At 35.7% G+C, this 20,372-nt stretch overlaps 1 protein-coding gene across 1 annotated transcript in view; it reads left to right on the forward strand.

Moving 5' to 3' along the window:
• CFAP47 (cilia and flagella associated protein 47) overlaps positions 1–20,372 on the forward strand; it is a 508,878-nt gene that overhangs the window by 281,357 nt on the left and 207,149 nt on the right. Inside the window, exons 41-45 of the mRNA XM_030933635.1 lie at positions 3,988–4,058; positions 5,420–5,565; positions 15,679–15,793; positions 16,568–16,794; positions 19,656–19,809. Coding sequence (XP_030789495.1) covers positions 3,988–4,058; positions 5,420–5,565; positions 15,679–15,793; positions 16,568–16,794; positions 19,656–19,809 — 713 coding nt within the window. The remainder of the gene's footprint in view (positions 1–3,987; positions 4,059–5,419; positions 5,566–15,678; positions 15,794–16,567; positions 16,795–19,655; positions 19,810–20,372) is intronic.

Raw genomic sequence — 20,372 nt, forward strand, 5'->3', positions numbered from 1 at the left:
TGAAACAAAACAAAACAAAAGACCGGGTGCAGTGGCTCACACCTGTAATCCCAGCACTTTGGGAGGCCTGGGTGGGCAGATTACCTGAGGTTGGGAGTTCGAGAACAGCCTGACCAACATGGTGAAACCCTCTCTCTACTAAAAATACAAAATTAGCCAAGCGTGGTGGCTCATGCCTGTAATCCCAGCTACTTGGGAGGCTGAGGCAGGAGAATTGCTTGAACCTGGGAGGCGGAGGTTGCAGTGAGCCACGGTCGTACCATTGCACTCCAGCCTGGGCAACAAGAGCAAAACTCTGTCTCAAAAAAAAAAAAAAAAGCTGGATTCTGGAGACTCATGATTTTAAAACATTTCTTTTTACTATACTGAATAATTAGGAACAATTAGAATTAGGCAAGTGTCTTAGTCTATTAGGGTACTGTAGCGAAATACTATAGATTGAGGGGCTTAAACAACAAATATTTATTTTGCACAGTTCTGGAGGCTGGAGAGTCCAATATAAAGGTACTGGCAGATTCGGTGTCTGGTAAGGGCCACATTCCTGGTTCATAGATGACAGTCTTCTTGCTGCATCCTCACATGGCAGAAGGGGTGAGGGAGCTTTCTGGATTCTTTTTTATAAGGGCACTTATCTCATCCATGAAGACTCCACTTTTCTGATCTTTGAGAAGTCTTCACCTCTCAAAGACCCAACCTCTTAATACCATGAAACTGGGGATTAAGATTTCAATAAATGAATTGAGGGGATCAGGGTGGGGGAAGCACATGCAGTCTATAGTAGCTAGTCTCTAAAGAAAGCAGAGTGAATTGAAGGCCAAGTATGGTAGTTATCTTTCATGATCCTATTCTAGATTAGGATTTCTTAACTTTTAAAAATGTTATCAGGCTCTTTGGTTCTCATGAAGGCAATTGCACTTTGAAGAATAGTGTTTTCTCTAAACACATAAGATGTAAGGATTAAGGCTATCTTAGTCTGCATGGGCTGCCATAACAAAATACTATGAACTGGATGGTTTAAACAACACAAATTTATTTCTCATGGTTTTGGAGGCTGGGAAGTCCATTATCAAGGTGCTACAAGATAGATTTTATTCTGTGTCCTCTTCTGGTGGCTTGTAGATGGCTGCCATCTTATTATGTGCTCACATGACCTCTTCTACATGTGAGAATGGGTAAAGAGAGAGAGCTCTCATGTATCTCTACTTATAACACTAATTCTATTGGATCAAGGCCCTACCCTTGTGATCTCAGTAAAGCTTAATTACCCCCTTATATTTCTCATTTCCAAATACAGTCACATTGGTGGTTAGGATTTAAATATATAAATTTAGGAGTGAGGGGCACCATGCAGTCCATGGCACAAAGGAAATGAATATTACAATAGATTATTGAAATATTTTAAAAGCGTAATCTAATAAAATATATACTTCTTTATTAACAGACATAATGGTGAAGTTAATGCCTACTATACTTTAAAAGCAGTGATGAACATAAATAATATCTTAAGATATGAACTGAGATGTGATATAAGCATATCTGTGATTATTTGGTGAGCAAATCATAGATATGCTTAATACTACTGTGGTTTGATTTAAATTGTTGTTAAGTTAGTGGAAGTCAAGCTGAAATTTTTTCCCCATTAAAATTTGTAGATCAACTCTGCCCTTCTATCTTAGGACTCCTTGCTTTAGACACTTCTCAACTGCTCAGGGGTCACGGTGATACAAAAAACAGTGAATATTTCATTTTTACTAGCCTCTAGGTATCCACTGGGCCTTTTCTTGAGAAATACCTATATATATATATGTCAAGATAAAATGAATCTAAAACTTAATGCTTTCTAGTTTTCATGATGCATGTGGCATTCAAAGGGCATGATGCATCAAAACTAGACTTGAACCAGACATTTTGCTATTTGGTTGAGATAGAGCCTTGAATGCCTGCCCTGAATTAACTTCATGAAGGCTTATGATAAACATCTTCCTAACCCTTTTGGTAGAGGTTTGAATAGGAAATCACTTTTTGGGCTGATTTAGTCATACCCTTAAGCGAATAAATCCAATGCCATTTTCATCATTTTAGCTTGAAAAGAGATGCATACCACTACTGCAGAGGAAAAAGAAATATTACTCCTTCACACCTAAAAGTAGTTTCCAGTCCCTGTCTCTGGACCACTACTGGGTTAACAGGAAATATTTCACTGGTTGATCTACAGTATTTTGTTTTTAATATAATTTTAGCCTCTTTTGATTCTATTTTTCCCTATGATTAAGGACTTACTCTTCTTTTACTTCAACAATAGTTTGTGAGCATTTAGAAAGTGGTAGTGTGGACTGAGGTGCAAAGATTAACAAAAAGGTAAATAAATTAAGTTCTTTTCCATTCTGTCTTTGGGACACCAAAGTTTTGTAGAAATGTTAGATTTATCACTGGCTTTCTAGACTCAGACATTCATCAGGTAAAATAGAATTTTTCGAAGTCAAATTATGTCATCAAATTATTTTCTGATGCCTTTTGTAGTCATGATAACCATTGGATTCATAAGCAAGTCAATACAAATATCTAGGTCTGCAATGTGTTCTGTCTATCTTTAGCTTAAACAGTCACTCAAATGTTCTGGGTTTGAGAGTCTCTTTTTGGGGATGAGGCAACTCTGATTTCTTCAAAAGGCACTTTCCTTACTTGTTTCCAAGAAAATAGGTAAAGACAAGGAAAAAGATATGAAGCCCAAATTGGTCTGCTTTTCTACTCACTGTAATAAAAATGATTAGACTAGAGATTACAAGTATTGAACAAAATGAGGTTTGGAAATTATCTATGTATTTTAATCAGGCTTTCTACCCAGAACTCTAATATCAAAGAAATGGCAATGGAGCCAAATACGGAGAAATAATAAGCAGTCTTTGTTATTCTTTCTATTCTGTATAGTCTCCCTTATAAATGCTAAAATATCCATTTATTGTATCTATAGCAACATTAAAATGTTTATCAAATGCTCGAATTATGTAAAATAATAAATGTTCTTATTTTAAAAAGGTATTACCTTTTTTATAAAAAAGATATAATTTACAGTGCTAACCAGAATACCTGTGAGTAGAATTAAGCCACAGAATAACTGTTAAGAAGTGGTAATGAACTTCATTACAAATGTGGTGTAAAGAAAAGACAGTACAGTGTTACTCATCAAAATCAAATGGTGAAAAGGAATGGATAACTTTAGAATAACTTTAGTTGTAAAGAGTCAAAATATTTTACAGCATCAAATTCAGGGAAAAGCAGATGTCAAAGTGAGCAAATATGGGGTTTTGTGTTCTCAGAAAAAAAATCAGGTAACCAATATCTCTAAACCCAAATAGTAATTGACAGCTTATTGAGTAGAATAACCAAGAATACTACAAGAAGAGTGATATGCGTGAAATTGATGGGTTCTAGAAGACCTGGAATCTTTCAAGGGAGGCAGTTGCTTCAGGCTGTGATCTACTACTTTGTTTTTAGAAATGCAATCAGAGATTAATCAAATTCCCAGGTCTTCTTATACCTTTATAAGAAATAAGCAAATGTGAAAATAATAAAGAAGGAAATTTTCTCAAGAAAGCAATTTCTAGAACTACTTTTGGAGAAAGTACCTATTTAATCCTAAATTGAGATAATTCACGTTTTAAGTCTTTGGATTAGTGTTTTTATTAATATCAAATTTGCACTTCTCTACAGTACTGTATTTTAAAGTGAAAGATAATTATTTTATCAATTTTTTGAAAAGAGTGGTGGAAATATTGATGTTTATTAGTTTTCTTTTTGTATTTTTATGTTTTTTAATTTCTAAAACAATGTGAACATCAAATAATATTTGAAATATATCTATGGTCTTTTCATATCGTTTGTACTTAACCATAACTTTCAAGGCTCTGTATTATTTAGCTAATATGAAGAATTGTTTTTGGGTTTTGTTTGTGTTGTTGATGTTGTTTTCCTATTTTCTTGTGTCAGTGATGACATCAGTAGCAGTGGGAGTGACACTGATCAGGGCTGTTGTGATTCCCCAAATCTCTTACATACCTGTGAGTACCTAAATAAAAGTTTTTATTTGTTTTCATGTCTGACTTTTATGTGCCAAGCATGATATGAAATGAAATATTCAACAGGGATGGCTACAAGGACAGACAGAGTGGTAAGCCCTGGGGATTGCTGGCTGATTTGAGGCTGAAGCATAGGTCCTGAGTCTTTTCCCTTGATGGCCCTTTGGACAACTCTGCACAAATCTCTCCTTTCACTGCCGGTCTACTTCCCTCCAATATACAAAGAATGTGTTTAGCTATATGGCCTTTATGTCTCTTTTGGCTTATTCTGAATTGTTTAAACTTATTTTGGTGACAGGTATCACCAAGTTTAGAGTTGTAAGGGGAGCATTTTCTTTCATAAAATTACGTTATGAAATAACTATAGGTCTATAAAAGATGGGTATAATGATCAGTAGAACAAATGGACATAGGAATGTTCTGGTTATCTAGAGGTGTAGAACAAACCACCCCAAATATACTGGCATAAAACAATAACCATTAATAATGATGGTTATCTCTCATACATCTGGGGTGACTGGGCTTAGCTGCATGACTCTAGTTCATGGTCAAATGGAGGCTGGGGCTTGAGTCCTTTCAAAGTCTTCTTCACTCACATGTCTGGCTGTTAATGCTGCCTTTTGTTTGGGACATCTTCTGGGGCTCTTGGCCTGAACACTTACTCATGGCTTCTCCATGTGGCCCAGGCTTCTTTACGGGATCTCCTTAAGTTCTAAAGTGAGGTGAGCCAAAAAAAGAAAGAATTGGCAGAATTGAGTTACTTTATTTGATCTGGTGTCAAAAATCACACTGCTTTACTTTTGCTGCATTCTAGCATACGATTTGTTAGGATCAGGTCACTAAGCCTGGCCCACTACATCATCATATTTAAGGCAATATCAAATAATGTGTGGACAGGTTTTAAAGCTACTAGATAGATACACAGAGCTCCATGGCACAATAGGTTAGTGTGCCATACTTATATGATAGATAGATAAAGGTATAGATAATCCATCCTTTGTTTCCAGTTTAAATTATCCATTGTACCCTGTGAAACGTTGCATAGTCCACAAAAATTTGAAGATTCCTGGATGACCACTTTGTTTCGTATATCCTGACTAATTTTACACAGTAGTGAAATACTTTGTAATGAAATTATGTATTAAGGAATCTTTATAGAGGGTCATAATTAAGCATTGTTTAATAACAACGTTGATCTAGGGTTACTGTATTTTCATTAACAAATATCATCTTCTAATCTTACATGCTAATGTTTTGAACATTTTTTGATACCAAAACTTTAATCACTAAAGAACAGCACTTATAAAAATATATGTCAACAAACTCTGTTTATGTTTTGCTAGCAATTAAGTCCACTTTTATCAGAGAGTTCTTCTGCTCCATGAATACTGTTCACCTGGGAGTGAAAGGAACTTCAAGCCTAGAGCTCCGCTTTCTTCCCTTTAACATGCACGTGCGCTACTGTGTCATCATCTTGAGCAATAAAAAGGTGAGAACAGATTTGTTATCTGTATGTTTATCACGAGCTGCCACTTTAATGGAGTAACCAACAGCAGATGACTTGAAGGCAATTGGGGACTCTAGAAATGTGGAGGATTTCCGCTCTCACGTTACTAAGCAAAGAGCTTGTCCTCAAGAATATCCGGTTACACTAGCTGTGGGTAAATTTTATAATAGCTGCATAGAGCAGTCCCATGGGAGCAGAGTGACCTTTTTGTGGCTCTATTTGTATTAGTTATCCATAGCTTTGTAACAAATTATCACACACTAGGTGGTTTAAAACAAGACATGCTTATTATCTCACAGTTACTGTATGTCACAGGTCCAGATATGATCTAGATAGATATTCTGAGGAGGGTCTATCAAGTCTCCATTCAAGGGATTGCCCAGAGCTGGATTCTCTTCAGAGGTTCAACTGAGGAAGGATCTGCTTCCAAACTCCCTCACGTTGTTGGCAAAATTCATTTCCTTACGGCTCTGGGACCCATGCCACCTACATTTTCAAAACTAGCAAGGGAGAGAGACAGAGAGAGTTGGAGAAGGGGAGAGAGACAGATGTGAGAGAGAAAGAGAGAGTTAGAGCCACCACTGAGGGAAGGTTTATAGCATTACCTGCTTCCAGAGAGACACTGCCATGTGTTGACCCTAGGAAGAAATTTATAACCCCCAGGATGTAGTCACAAATTTATAATCAGTTATGTGCACACTAAATTGAATATGTATGCAGTGAAAAATGATAATTGGAAAGAGGTATTGTACTTACCTGGTGTCTATGGCATTATTTACATGTGGAAAATAATATAGCCTATTAGAAATGTAAAATATAGTTGAATTTTACACTTAAAATTACCACTTAGAAGGAAAAAAATGCCTTTTTATAGTAATGACGAAACTTGTTTTTTAAATTCTTTTAAAAGAGTTCAGGATTTAAGTAAATTCCTGCATATATAAAATTTGTAAAATGTAGTAACTATATTGTGACCAGTAGTTTGATCAAATACTTCACAATCACTTTTGTATATTAATTTATAATATAACCCAACAAAATACTAGAGTTAATTGTCAATAGCATAGTAACAAGGTTGATTTTATTCTTTGACTTAGTCTATTGGAATATTAATGTTAGCTTACACAAATTTAATATAATTAATCAAAATATAATTAACATGTTATCTACATTTACTAAAAACTAAATCTTGCTTATATGTGTTTTGTCCTTGTCAGAGAAAACATTAAAATAAAACAGCAATCTTGAAATTATACTGCTTTCAATTGAGAAACAATACCCTCAATACGAAGTATTGCATTGAATTAATGTTTCTTACATGAAGAACATCTATTGTTTTACACATTGCTGATTATATTAAAAAATATAATAGTTAATCAAACATGCAAGCTCACCTAGTTAGCTACTATTCTTATTAAATGGGCCATAACTGCTTTACCATTAAGAGCCACCTGTTGGTCAGGTGCAGTGGCTCAAACCTATAATTCCAGCACTTTGGGAAGCCATGACAGGCAGATTGCCTGAGGACAGGAGTTTGAGACCACCCTGGCCACATGATGAAACCCCTTCTCTACTATAAATACAGAAATCAGCTGGGCATGGTGGCGTGTGCCTGTAGTCCCAGCTACTCAGGAGGCTGAGGCAGGAGAATTGCTTGAACCTGGAAGGTGGAGGCTGCAGTGAGCCAAGATCATGCCACTGCACTGTAGCCTGGGCAACAGAGTGAGACACTGTCTCAAAAAAACAAAAAACAAACAAACAAACAAAAACACCTATCAAAAACTGAAATTAGACCCCTACTTGATAATTTTCCATGTATAAAATTGAAACATTGCTACTAACACTGTTATCAAGCAAAGACTATTTCTTTCATTTTGGCTGTTCTGTTTGAATTTTCATATGAAGTTGAAAAGATTTAAGGAACAACTATTTGAAAACAGAATAGTTTTATAGATCTTACATTAGTGTTCATAGAGATTCTTAACTAAGGGAGAAACCTATGAAAGCCCTGAAAATTCATGCTGTCAAATGCTAGAGAGCCAAAAAGTTTTTGCTCCAGCGTGGAATGGAGCAAATTAGGTAGAGGAATTTCAAGCAGAATCGGGGCCCAGTCCCTGATGAATTGTACCTTTTAGGAGGAGGGGTTGACAGACCCCTTTACAAAGCACACAGACATTGCAAAACACGCAATGATGCATTGATAAAACCTTGGGGTTCTGTCTTCACTGTGGTGTCTAGCATGTGAACACCCATTCTCTGTGATCCTGGGTTTTTATGCAGTAAGCTACTTGGCATTGCTGAGCTGACCTGTATAAGGGAGGCAAGGGTATCAAACAGGATGCCTGATTTGGGGGTTGAGTTGACAGCGGGTTTCAGTTGCAACCATTTGCTGTGGTATAGCCAGCCCCCTCCCAACAATCCTTCAGTGTTTTTCATTGACTTGACCCAGAGCCTTCCTTCCACCTGGTAGATTTATCTTCTGGCCTTTTTTGTTCTCTGTCTACAAACCTTGGTTAGAACAAATTGAGACCAAAGTCCAGGCGTTGCTGAATTGAAGAAGCCAGAAGGGAAGTCAGCATCCCAGAATAACTTATGTGAATCAGTCAGCCCCACACCAGGGTGCCATATACCAAAGTGAGTTTCAGCCTTGCCAAGTCAACCTGGAGGTTAACAGGGAAAGCATATCCACTCCCAGGAAGAAGACCCTGCAAGACTTTCTTGTTGATTTATGGTCTATAATAATTTAGCCTAAGGCTATTAAGCACCAGTTGTTAAGTATATTAAATGTCACTTTGGCCATCTGCCATATATTTGCATAAATCAATGGGGCCACTCGTCTGATTCTTTCCACTATCAGTCATTTCATTCTCTCTCAGTCTTTTGTGTCTTCCTGTGTCTGGTGATGCAGAGATTAAGTTGGCAGTCTCTAATATGCATATATTTAAATATTTTCCAAGGATGTGCAATTTTTTTCAACTATAATGAATGTTTATAACATTAATACAGAATTTAACAGTATTGATTTTGCTTGTTTATTGAATGAAGGTAAAAACATTATATTATGCTAAAATCTTTATGTGATTTTATATTTAAGCAGACTAACTTGAGTTTTATTAAAGATATATTTATAACTTGAGGAACTGAGTATTGTTTGAGGACGCTTTCTTTTTTATTTTTTATGACTTATAATGGCAAGTCCTATTTCATTTGTCCTTTGATTTTTTTATTCAATTTGTCACAACTGTTTTTCTTTTTCGAGGGAATGAGGATACTACAGTCCTCCCTACAGGTAACGCCCCTGAGTTCCTGGGGAAACATAGGCAAGATGAAATCCCATTTGGCCTATAATTACTTTGAAGTATTTATTAACCTCATAAAGCCTGCTGCCAGTGTGGGGGCAGGTTATGTCGACCTTGAAGTCTCTGTCAATGTGCCATATACTCACAAAGTTACAAAGATTCTTAGCTCTCTTCATACTGCAAGGCCTTTTTTGCTCTTCAGCCACCCTCCTTCCTCCTATTAACCAGAAAACCCTCATCCTACAATAAGCAGTGCAGATTTTTTCAAGATAAACATGAAGAGAAATTCTGAAAATTAGAATTTTGTACCTAATTGTCAGTTATTTATTTTGCTTATCAACGGTACTATCAGATAGACTGTAAAGAGTCCACATGCCTGAGATACCAACCTTTTAGCTCTAAGGAATATCACCTCGCATGGCATGGCACAGCTGAGGAAACAGTAATTTCTATTTTCCAAAATCAATACTATTTCTATGGACACTCATTCTACAAGGAAGTTGTAGAATATACAGAATGACTACATCACATTTTTAAAAGTTTGTATCCTTCGAGCTGGATTTCAATAATTTCATTTTATTATTCTGCTCACTCTTCCCAACATAGTTTAATTCACCAACAGTATACGGCCAATTTTCTAGGCAGAGAGAGAGAGTGAACATATGGAAAGTCCATGATCTTTGCACTCAAGGGACTTACATTCCAGTTGTATTAGTCCATTCTTGCACTGGTGAGCACTTCGTCCCAACCATTCAACAAGTCTCTGTGAAGTTCCAAACTTTCCCTCATCTTCCTGTCTCCTTCTGAACCCTCCAAATGGCTCCAACCTCTGCCTCTTACCCAGTTCCAAAGTCCTTTCCACATTTTCAGATATCTTTATGGCAGTACCGCAATTCTGGTACCAATTTTCTGTATTAGTTCATTCTCACACTACTATAAAGAACTACCTGAGACTGGGTCATGTATAAAGAATGGAGATTTAATTGGCTCGTGGTTCCACAGGCTGTATATTCTTCTGCAGGAGAGAGAAAAAGAAAAAGAGTGAAGGGGACGGTGCTACACACTTTGAAAGAACCAGATCTTGTGAGAACTCTATCATGAGACAGGACTAGAGGAATGGTTCTAAACCATTAGAAACCAACCCCATGATCTAATCACCTCCTACCAGACCCCACCTCCAACTTTGGGAAATACAATTCAAGATGATATTTGGGTGGGGACACACAGCCAAACTATATCACCAGTGGAGAAGGCAAACTTGCATAGTGCTGGCCTACCTCACACAGAAACTTTGCATGAATTTGAAATATAAGTGCCTCCTCCTGGTGAATGAGAGAAGCTCACTGGACATATGACACAGTCCAATGAATTAGAAAAATACATCTCTTACTCAGTGGATGCTGCTTTGTGATGGGACATCCTTGTCCTTGACAAAATGCCCCCATGCAAGACATAATCTTTGCTAGTATACATAGTGTCCTGAAACATGTCCACCAATTTCTATAAAACAGTAGACAGATTGTGACAATTTCTAGAATAGAAAGGAGAATTCATTTCTATATGATAGTGAAGACAGGGATAATTGATTAATACAGGAGTTTGATCAAGGATGAGTTGCCAATAAAACAAAGAGACTGGGCAGGAGAGATGTGTGCTCCCAAGAAGATTCTACGAACACAGCAAAACAGCTAAGTATGAAATCTCATGGACACAAGGATTAATGATTCTGAGAATGGTTTCTTGGAAGTGATGGAAAATAGGTTGGATGGGTAAATCAGACTGATATTGAGTAGGGCAGTTAATTTTAAGTTGAATTATTTATAATCATTATAATTATTATTGAAGCAGGAATCCAGTGGAAGCATAGGCAGGGTCTGATTTCATCTTTGTTTTAGAAAGCATCTTTGGCGCCAAAACAGATAGCAGATTACAGTTGGAGAAAGGAACTGGAGGTAGGGAGACTGGCGAGGAGACTTTTGTACTGTGTTACATTGCTTCACAAACCCCCTTTCTATACTGCCCTCGGCTATTCCCTCTGTAATTCTAGCAAGGGATTCCAAGGACCACAGTTTATATTGCTATAAAGATCAAACTTAATGACAGTTTGAGTGATGTTCACATTTGAAGGGAAGGAAGTTTTCATTCAGTTGCAGAGCAAATTGGTAACACATTTGAGTGAAATGGTTCTGAAAAACGTGGTGATAAAAGGAAAGAGAGACTGTAGATTTCATTGCCACAATGCCTTCTAAAGTCTAAGGACAGCTTCCAGGTTTTTGAGGAAATAATGTCCTAAAACATACCACTAGTTATTATTAAACAATCCATTAATACTTTATGTCATTTAAATATATTTTATCTTCTCAAAATGTCTGTGGAATAATCTGTAAGGCATGCAATTAATATTATGTCAAAATTTTGTTAAGAAAATTGAACTTTTAAGTGCAGGTATACAAATCTTTTCATGAGTCTTCTCACCCTCAATGAGTTCCCTAGCTCCTAGCTCACTGCCTTATTATAAATTATTCTATAAAAATATAATTTTAAATAACAGTGATTATTCTTACTAATCAGGTTTATGTTATAATTTTGATAGTCAAATAGTGACCTATAAATGATTAATGATCTCTCTTTAGCATATGGAATTTAACATTTAACACATGTACCCTAGAACTTAAAGTATAATAAAAACATAAAAAATAAAAATAAAAATAAAAGAAAAAAAAAAAGAATTTTAGCTTAAGTTCCATGTGCCTGTTTAGTCATCAAAATAATATAATATTGCTCAGCCATCTCAAACAAATAAATCATAAAACAGGAAATATCCAAACCCAAAATAAGAGAATAAATATGATTTAATACCTATGAAAAATCATGGAGACTTTGTGTCTAGGTAAATGCACTTTTTTTTTTTTGGAAGATTGAGGTTATTTGTATCTAGAGGGCATCCATGACTTGTCAAAGGTTACCCAGCTAATTAGTGGCAGAGCTGGAATTAAAACTTTTGTGCCAATTCAGTGTTTGTATCCCTTTTTTCTGGGTAATTAACAGCTGGTCTTCTTGCAAGTTTGCATGTAACTGTGCTATTTGAGGACTGCATTTAACTAGATACACAAGAGGAACAAAATATCTTCTGTAAAAGTTTCTTATAATTGACAATGAGCTTTGGCATCTTTCTCGAAAATACAATATATTTCTAATTAAGCATGCCAAATGGAATTTATGAAATTAAAAGCAGGAAAAACTTGTATAGGTGATTATTAGAACAGCTCATGATGACAAGCGTCTGCTAAGTGTCAGCTGATTTCATTTCTCTTGTCAAAGCTTCTAGATTTGGAATATGAGAGGAATTTCTACTTTAAAACAGCTCTTTATTGCATTTCTGTGCCTTTCATGGTCTAATTTTATTCCAAGAAAAAGTGGAAGCAAATAATCAAACTATAGTAGAGATTATGGCTCTTCTGAATAATGTTCTGACACAGGCAAGATAAGCATTATTTTAGATTAAGTGATTTTTTTAATAAAAAGAATATATTGATATTGAACATGTTAGACAAAATACATTTTTGAGAAATGGTAATATACTGTGTGTGTAAGATGCAGAATTTAATGGAAATTCAGTGGAGTCCTAGTTAATAATATTTTAATTGATGAATCAATGGCTGAGAGGATGTTATAATTTATATTTGAAGAAAATATTCTGGCAAATAGCAATTTGCTCCTTTTAAATTGACTCCCATAGGTTGGTATTCATTTTCACATGGTAGACAAGCCCTAGTTCAGGTTTCATTTGGGCACACATTAAAACAAACAGGTATGTATAATAACTCTACACTCAATGAGTCTAATTGCTTATGCATATTTTATTTTTGATGAAACAACGAATTTTTAGGTAATTAGTTATCTAATTTTGTTGTTTTACCTAAAGATCTTCAGTCTTTAACTGTTGCATTTTTCCTCTACTTGAATTACTGAATATTTTATATCATTAATTGTTGATCATTCAGTTACATTTGTACGGAAACACATACAAACACACAAATCACATTTCAAACGGCTAGCTTGGATTTTTGCTTGTAAAGTATGTGGCTACTTAAGAAAATGTACTATATGAAAATTGTGTATTATGTACTATTTATTGCCAGGAGTGTATAGACTTAAATGATAAATAATATAAAACATTCAAAGATTTTCATATTCCTTTTTCCAGCATGAACTATAGATAACTGTGGATCTTAATTAATAAAATTTTATGGAACGTTATCATACAGCAATAGACCACAAATGAATTATAAACAAATTCTAATGGGGGATAACAAAGCTATTAAAAAATAGACCTCACAATGAGAAATTTTTCATTCTTATATTGTTTATAGATTAATTTTTAATTTCTACTGTTTCATTTGTTATCTAGATTTGTAATATTTTAGAATATGTATTTTTTGCATAGTCAATTTACCTTTATATCATTGTTGACAAAAAGAGTCAAACTCTAAAATATTTGGGGAGATTTATTCTGAGCCTAATATGAGTGACCATGGCTATGACACAGCCCCAGGAGATCCTGAGAACATGTGCCCTAGGTAGTCAGGATACAGCTTGGTCTTATACATTTTAGGGAGGCATAAGACATCAGTCAATACATGTAAGATATGCATTGGTTCTGTCCAGAAAGCAGGACAACACAAAGTGGAGACTTCCAGGTCATAGGATTCAATGATTTTCTGATTGGCAGTTGGTTGAAAGGTATATCTAAAGATCTGGAATACATGTAAGGGAGAATGTTAGTTAAGATACTGGGTTGTGGAGACCAAGATTCTTATTATACAGATGAAGTCTTCAGATAGCAGGCTTCAGAAGGAATAGATAGCAAATCATTCTTATCAGACTTAAAAAGATGCCAAACTCTTCAGTTATTTCTCTCCTGGATCAGGAAGAAGACTCCAGAAATGGAAGGGGATTCTCTACAGAATGTAGGTTATCCCCATAAGTGACAGCTTTGCAGGGCCATTTCAAAATGTCAAGGAAATCTATTTTGAGATAAAATACTTTGATTTATTTCAGTGCCTGCTCTTTCATGTTGATACCTTCCTGCTAGAAAGAGTCTGTTTTGTCAGTCTTAAGGTCTCTGTTGTAATGTTAATGCTGGTCAGCTGTGCCTGAATTCCAAAGAGAGGAAGGTATAATGAGGCATGTCTGGACTCCCCCACTTCCTATCAAGGCCTGAACTAGTTTTTCAGGTTAACTTTGGAATGCCTTTAGGTGGTGGCAGGGATCCATTTAGTTAGTTGGGGTCTTAGAATTTTATTTTTGGTTTACATCATTTATCTAGATGTTTCTTGATGATAATGAAGCAAATCCCAGTGGATCACAGAATTTTATTCATAATCAATTCAGTAAGTGTTTCTACAGAAAAAAGGGTTTTCTGACACTGCCAAAGATATCCTTACTATTAAAAATATGGTAAAATTTTTCTTAATATCATCCAAACATCCAAGCTGTTTTCAGAGTTGTCCAATTGTCTTATACTTATTTGTATGTTTTTTCTGTCACTTCATTTTAAGATTCTTTGAATCAGGATCTAAATAAGGTTCAATCATTGTGATTGCATATGTCTTTTGAGACTCCCTCTCTCCTATTCCTTTTTATTAAAACTCTAGGTTCCTAAAATTAAGGTGTTGATCATCCCATATTACAGAGGAGAAAACTGGATTTCAGAGGTTTAGTAAACTTGCTTGAAGCCCAGTAGCTAAGAAATGGCAGTGCCAATTAAAACCAGGCATGTCCACTTCTACTGATCTTTCACTATATCATGTTGCTGCCCTTGCATAATTCCTACTTTTGTTTTTGCCTTATCTCTTTAGCCTGTTGGTCTAAAGAAAGAAATTGAGGCAACATTAATATAGAGAGGTTATTTGGGCCAAGGTTCAGGACAGCTGCAAATGACTTTCTTCCAGGTTGCCTTGGATAGTGCTCCCTTGATCCTGTTATAAACAGATTTTTAAAGGCAAAAAGGGACAAGGGTGGCTGATACAAAGTTGTTTGTCAGGAATCCTCCCTGATTTATAGAAATAATATTGGCTAATGATTGGCTATACATTGTTTGAACTATAGAGTATGAGTTATGGTTTCTAGCATATGGCATTGTATGGCTACTTGGCTTCAGTTAGTGTAGAGACCACGTATCAACTGGCCTCAAGAAGTAATTATTTAGCTTAAGGGGATGTGAAACTCAACTGCTGTCACATTTTAATGCCTCTCTGGGATGGATAATCAAAGAGGGCTTTTATTCATCAAATAAAAGATTCTTTTCTTTCTTAAGCCTTTTCTACTTCTGGTCTAATTATTTTTTCTAAAAAAAAAATTTAGTCTTTTCCATGTTCATTTTGAAAGCCTGCACTTTAAAATGTAGAGTTTTGGGGACTCAGATGCCTGGCAAAACTGATGTCACTCCTCTCCAATAATAAGTTACAGACTAAAGGAAAAAAATTTCTTGCCTCCTCTTTTGTTCATTTTAAGACAGCAGTTGCCCGAGGATATTGGGAAGATCAACTGCTATCGGTGCAATTCTGGGACCTTCTTAAGCAATCCCTGTGTTCTGGTTGCAGGCAAAGTTTCTCCCATACTCTGGATGAACTATATGTGTGCCTTACCTTTGTTTGCCCATTTATAGGCTGTGTTGCTTATAAAAGCACAATTCATGATAGTTCTTATAGTATGCAGATTTCCCTTGTAGCAGAAAAAGGTATATTTTTATGCGAGATTTTGAAATTTAATATTATAATGTCTTGTGTTGTAGATTGGACAATTAGTATATGTTGCAGAAGGAAAAGGTATGACCCCCTTGCCTTCCAGTTGCCTTCCAATGAATCCTTCTTCAAGTCCGGTTTATTACAGCAGTACTCGAGAAGAAGGTACAGTACACATGTGTTTTATTTCATTTATAATGTTGAAAATGGACTGTTCCTCATATAGTTACCTAAGCATCCTCATAGCAAGCTTCTCTTCTGTGTGTTTAGATTTCGAAAGGGCTTCTTTTAACTTTATTATGTCAGCATCCATGAAATAGAGCACCATTTTACCATTTAAAAAATTTCAATGGTGATTTTTTTAAGTCTTCCTTTTCCAATCTTAAGCTAAATATTAGAATTTGGCACACAAAATATTTACTTGGCAACACTTTCCATTTCTCAAATAATCTGGGAGTTACTACACTCTCAAAAAATCTACATAATGTTATATAACCTGGAATTTTACCCTGGCTTCCAGTTCTTGATTATTGTTCCTTAAGGAATTAGGCGTTAAAATGTTGTCAGTGAAAGAAAATGGCAGTTCTTGGGAGTTTTTGACAGGTGTCTTTTCTTTTAACATTTATGTCTACTCTCCCCCTACCTATCACTGATAGGAGCACAATGGTCACTGAATTTTTGAGCCTGCTGATGACGTTTATATGGACCAATCATTTGACTACATCTCTTAGAGAATACCAATAATCTTTAATTCCTGAAAACTTGCTCTTTAATTACTGAATTAGAACTAATAGACATGTGGTATGCATTTATTTTTACTCTGTTTCATAATGACCATAACTGCAATTTTATATTTGAGACCTCCCAAGTCCATTCTGAATAGCAATGTCACGGGCATAAATGTTCATTGTATTCATTAATATTTTTTCCTTCCTCCAGGGCCTAATAAGAAATACCCAGTTCTATATTTTAATTGCAAACTCCATCGAATCCAGTATATGGACCTTAAATTGCCAATGACTAATGAAGCCAAGGAAAAGGCTTTGGCTTTTGCAGCACAGCAAGAGATGTCGAGTATTGAGTATGAGCGAAGGTTGATCACAGGCACTCTGGAGAGCAGTAGTATCCGTGTGGCCATCGCCCTCCTGGGACTGACCAAGATCGAGGTGGGAATGGAGAAATAGATGATTCCCTTCAATTACTGTCTCTTTAAAAATACACAGAGCTACAGAGCTGTTACTATTTAAAATGTTATTTTGATTACATAACATTTTTAGAAAGAAAAGTAATGAATACTGAAGGACAGCTCAGTTGCCATTTTTTTTTCTTTATATCTCATTAAATAATGAATCTGAAACAAAGCATTCTACTATGTAATTTAAGGCATTACAGTGTAGTCATTAATTCACAATAGTTTTCATTTCTATTTGCACATTAGAGTGCCCTGGAGAACTTAATATAATGCCCATACCCAGGACCCACTCAAGAACAATTAAATGTGAATCACTAGGAGGGAGTGGGTAGGAATATGTTCTAAAAGTTGCCCAGGATATTTTGCTCTGTACCCAGGTAGAATAATCTCTGGTGTCAGATAGCCAGGCTGAGAATTCAGACTCTAACACTGTCCAGCTGTGTGACTGTAGGCTGGTTATTTAAACCTCCTCAAGCCTAAATTTTTATATTTTTTTATATGGAGATATTGGCAATTTGTAAAATCTGAAATAATTATATGTAAAATGCTTACCTCGTGTATATAATAAGTGCACTCTTTATGCATGATATTGAGGTAGTTATTACTACTCTATAGTAATAGTACACTACTATTACTGTTACCTATTGCTATAGACTCTATCATTACAACTTAAAATAAGGTACAATCTATTTTTATGATTGGAATTAGGTACAATCTATTCTCACAGAGCAGCCAAAGCTATTGTTGTAAACGCAAGCCTGCTCATTTGCTCCTGTGTGCATATTCTTCTACTGGCCTTCCAACTAATGTTTGTTAAAAGCCCATATCCTTTGGATGATCTACATGACCCGTCACGTAGGAGTCCATTGGTTGCGCTTCCTTCCCTCATCTCACGTTTTCTGCTGCAGTCCATTCTCTAAGGCCACTCCCTAGCACATGCCTAATTGCTTTGCTTCAAACATGCCAGGTGTCTTCCCCATGGCCTTTGAACTTCCTCTGTTACTTTTCCCTACACATTAGTGGGCTGCCTCTCTCAGTTACTTCAGGTCTCTGTTAAAATGCTCTTACTGGCCAGGCACGGTGACTCATGCCTGTAGTCCCAGCACTTTGGGAGGCCAAGGCAGGCGGATCACCTGAGGTCAGGAGTTCAAGACCAGCCTAACCAATATGAAACCTGGTCTCCAATAAAAATACAAAAAACTTAGCCAAGCGTGGTGGCATGTGCCTGTAATCTCAGCTACTTGGGAGGCCGAGACAGGAGAATTGCTCAAACCTGGGAGGCGGAGGTTGCAGTGAACTGAGATCACGCCATTGCACTCCAGCCTGGCAACGAGAGTGAAACCCCGTCTCAGAAAAAAAAAAAGAAAAGAAAAAACTAAAAAGCTATTAGTAAGGTTCCGTTTTAGCAACTTACACACATTTTTACATACATTTTTCATTCTCGTTGTTTAAGATTTATCTTCATTTATATATATCAAAATACTTGGCACTGTATAAATTATTTCTTTTTTTTATTTGTCAGAATGCTAGAATCAATACAGCCTAATCCCAGACTTCTAACAATTGGTGATGATATTTTTTAAATGACCTGGATTTTGAATTTCTGATTGGCTCAAAAATGTTAAATCCTGAGGCTTTCATACTTTCTTGACTGTACTGTGCTTCTAAGAAGTTGATGGTTTTCTTTAGCTCAAATCAAACCACTTCTTTCTGATATAGAACAATAAATTTCAAAAGGTTTATGTTCAACTTTCAGTACACTATTACATTAAAATTTTTCAATTAGTGGCTATTTCAAAATTTAAGCCTGTCATAATGCCCTCCCATTTTCTTTTTCAATTCATTTTCTTCATTATTACCTCTTGCCAAAACATTTTATTTAAACTACAAATGGTTGAGACAGGTGTTATTTTGTCCATGACTAGCCTTTTCATTGTGTATGCATACGTATATAGTTTCTCCTTCTTCCTTTAGCTTTTTCCTTGGAGCGCAACATGTGTGTTCGTTGTTACATTTAATACATTATGTTTTTATTAGATTTACTTTTATGTTTATCTGTTTCTCCTGTCAGATTGTGAAATCCTAGAATCTTAAGAACTTTTCTCACATGTTTTTGTCTATCCTTTGACATCTTATGCATGATATGAGCCTTGTTGTTGTTTAATTGAATTGAAAATATACCTAAAGAAACAAAAGTCACTTTTAACTTGTTTCACTTACACTTAGAGATCTGGGCTTATATTAAGTGTCCCACTTTACGAAGAATACTATTGAACTAAATTTTGTCTAGAGGAGGATATGCATGGAGGTGAGTTGTTGTAACCCCCATTATATGAGTAATCATTGAGGAACTAAAAATAACAAACCTAGGTAAGAGAGTTTTTGAACATCTGTGGAGGGGTGGGACCCAGTTGTTTTTATAAATTCACAAAATTGTCATTAGTGAAATAGGAGGCCTCAGTCTGTGCTACTAATAAGAATGTATCTGATGTATCTGATGGGTAGATATGAAGGAGTACAGGTTTCAACTCGAGAAAAGCACGTTCTCAAATGCTGGTCAGCAGTGGAATGGCTTCCTCCCAAGGCAATGCATTTCTCAACACTGAAAGCATTAGCACGGGGGACATTGGTCATCTCTCAATAAAAGAGGACTCCACTGTTTTTCTGAAATGTGTTTATACTGTTTTCCACCAATTAAATACAAATAATGAAATGATCAAATTCAATCCTTGGATTTTTTCCTCAAAAGTATAGTCTAAATGCATAATGCTGTCTTTTGTGTTTTAGAGGTGAAAGTTAAGAAAATTACATTCTAATTTTACTGTTTGTTCACAGACTCTTATGCTCTTTCATATCTCAAAGTTGAGGAAGCCTAAGACCGTTTCATACACAACAGAAGTGAGCCTTCCAGAATATTTTTATATCCCCGAGAAAATCTACATTCCTCAGATTCCAGAACCTCGAGTAATTAAACTTTCAAAAGCAAAAGGTAATCAGTGATGTGTGGCCTGAAAATCTAACAGTGTTCCAGGAATGGTGATGTGTTCACTTCACAGTTGAGGCAAAAAGAGATTACACTTTTACTGACAAAGTGTTCATAATATAATTGAAGAGTTTCAGTGAAGTAAATACCAGTTATTGAATGATGCTTTGCATTATGTATAATCAACATATTACATCACAGTAATCGAAATTATGTACTGAATTTGGGTGCTAAATTACTGGTACCAAAACTTGCAGGCTTACAAATTTGTTAAAGAGTAATAATCTGATAGATAATAAGTGCACTTTGAGGAAGGTGAGTTCTTGCTTTGAGAGTGAACTTGGTTACAGAACTTGTGCTGAAGTTGAGGCTTAGGCTGGCTCTAAAAGAAAGGAAAAATGTTGATGGCTAGAGGTTATCAGAGGAGAAGAATGTGTTATATATGAGTAACTCATCTTTGATCTGGAGCAGGATTTTTATTGAGTACTGTACTTATTTTTGATCTCCTGGTGCCCCTTTATTCTGTTGCCATGATCAATAAGGTTTAATCCAAATTTAATATGAATATT

The sequence above is a fragment of the Rhinopithecus roxellana genome, chromosome 7, assembly GCF_007565055.1.
Source record: "Rhinopithecus roxellana isolate Shanxi Qingling chromosome 7, ASM756505v1, whole genome shotgun sequence".
Taxonomy (NCBI): Eukaryota; Metazoa; Chordata; class Mammalia; order Primates; family Cercopithecidae; genus Rhinopithecus; species Rhinopithecus roxellana.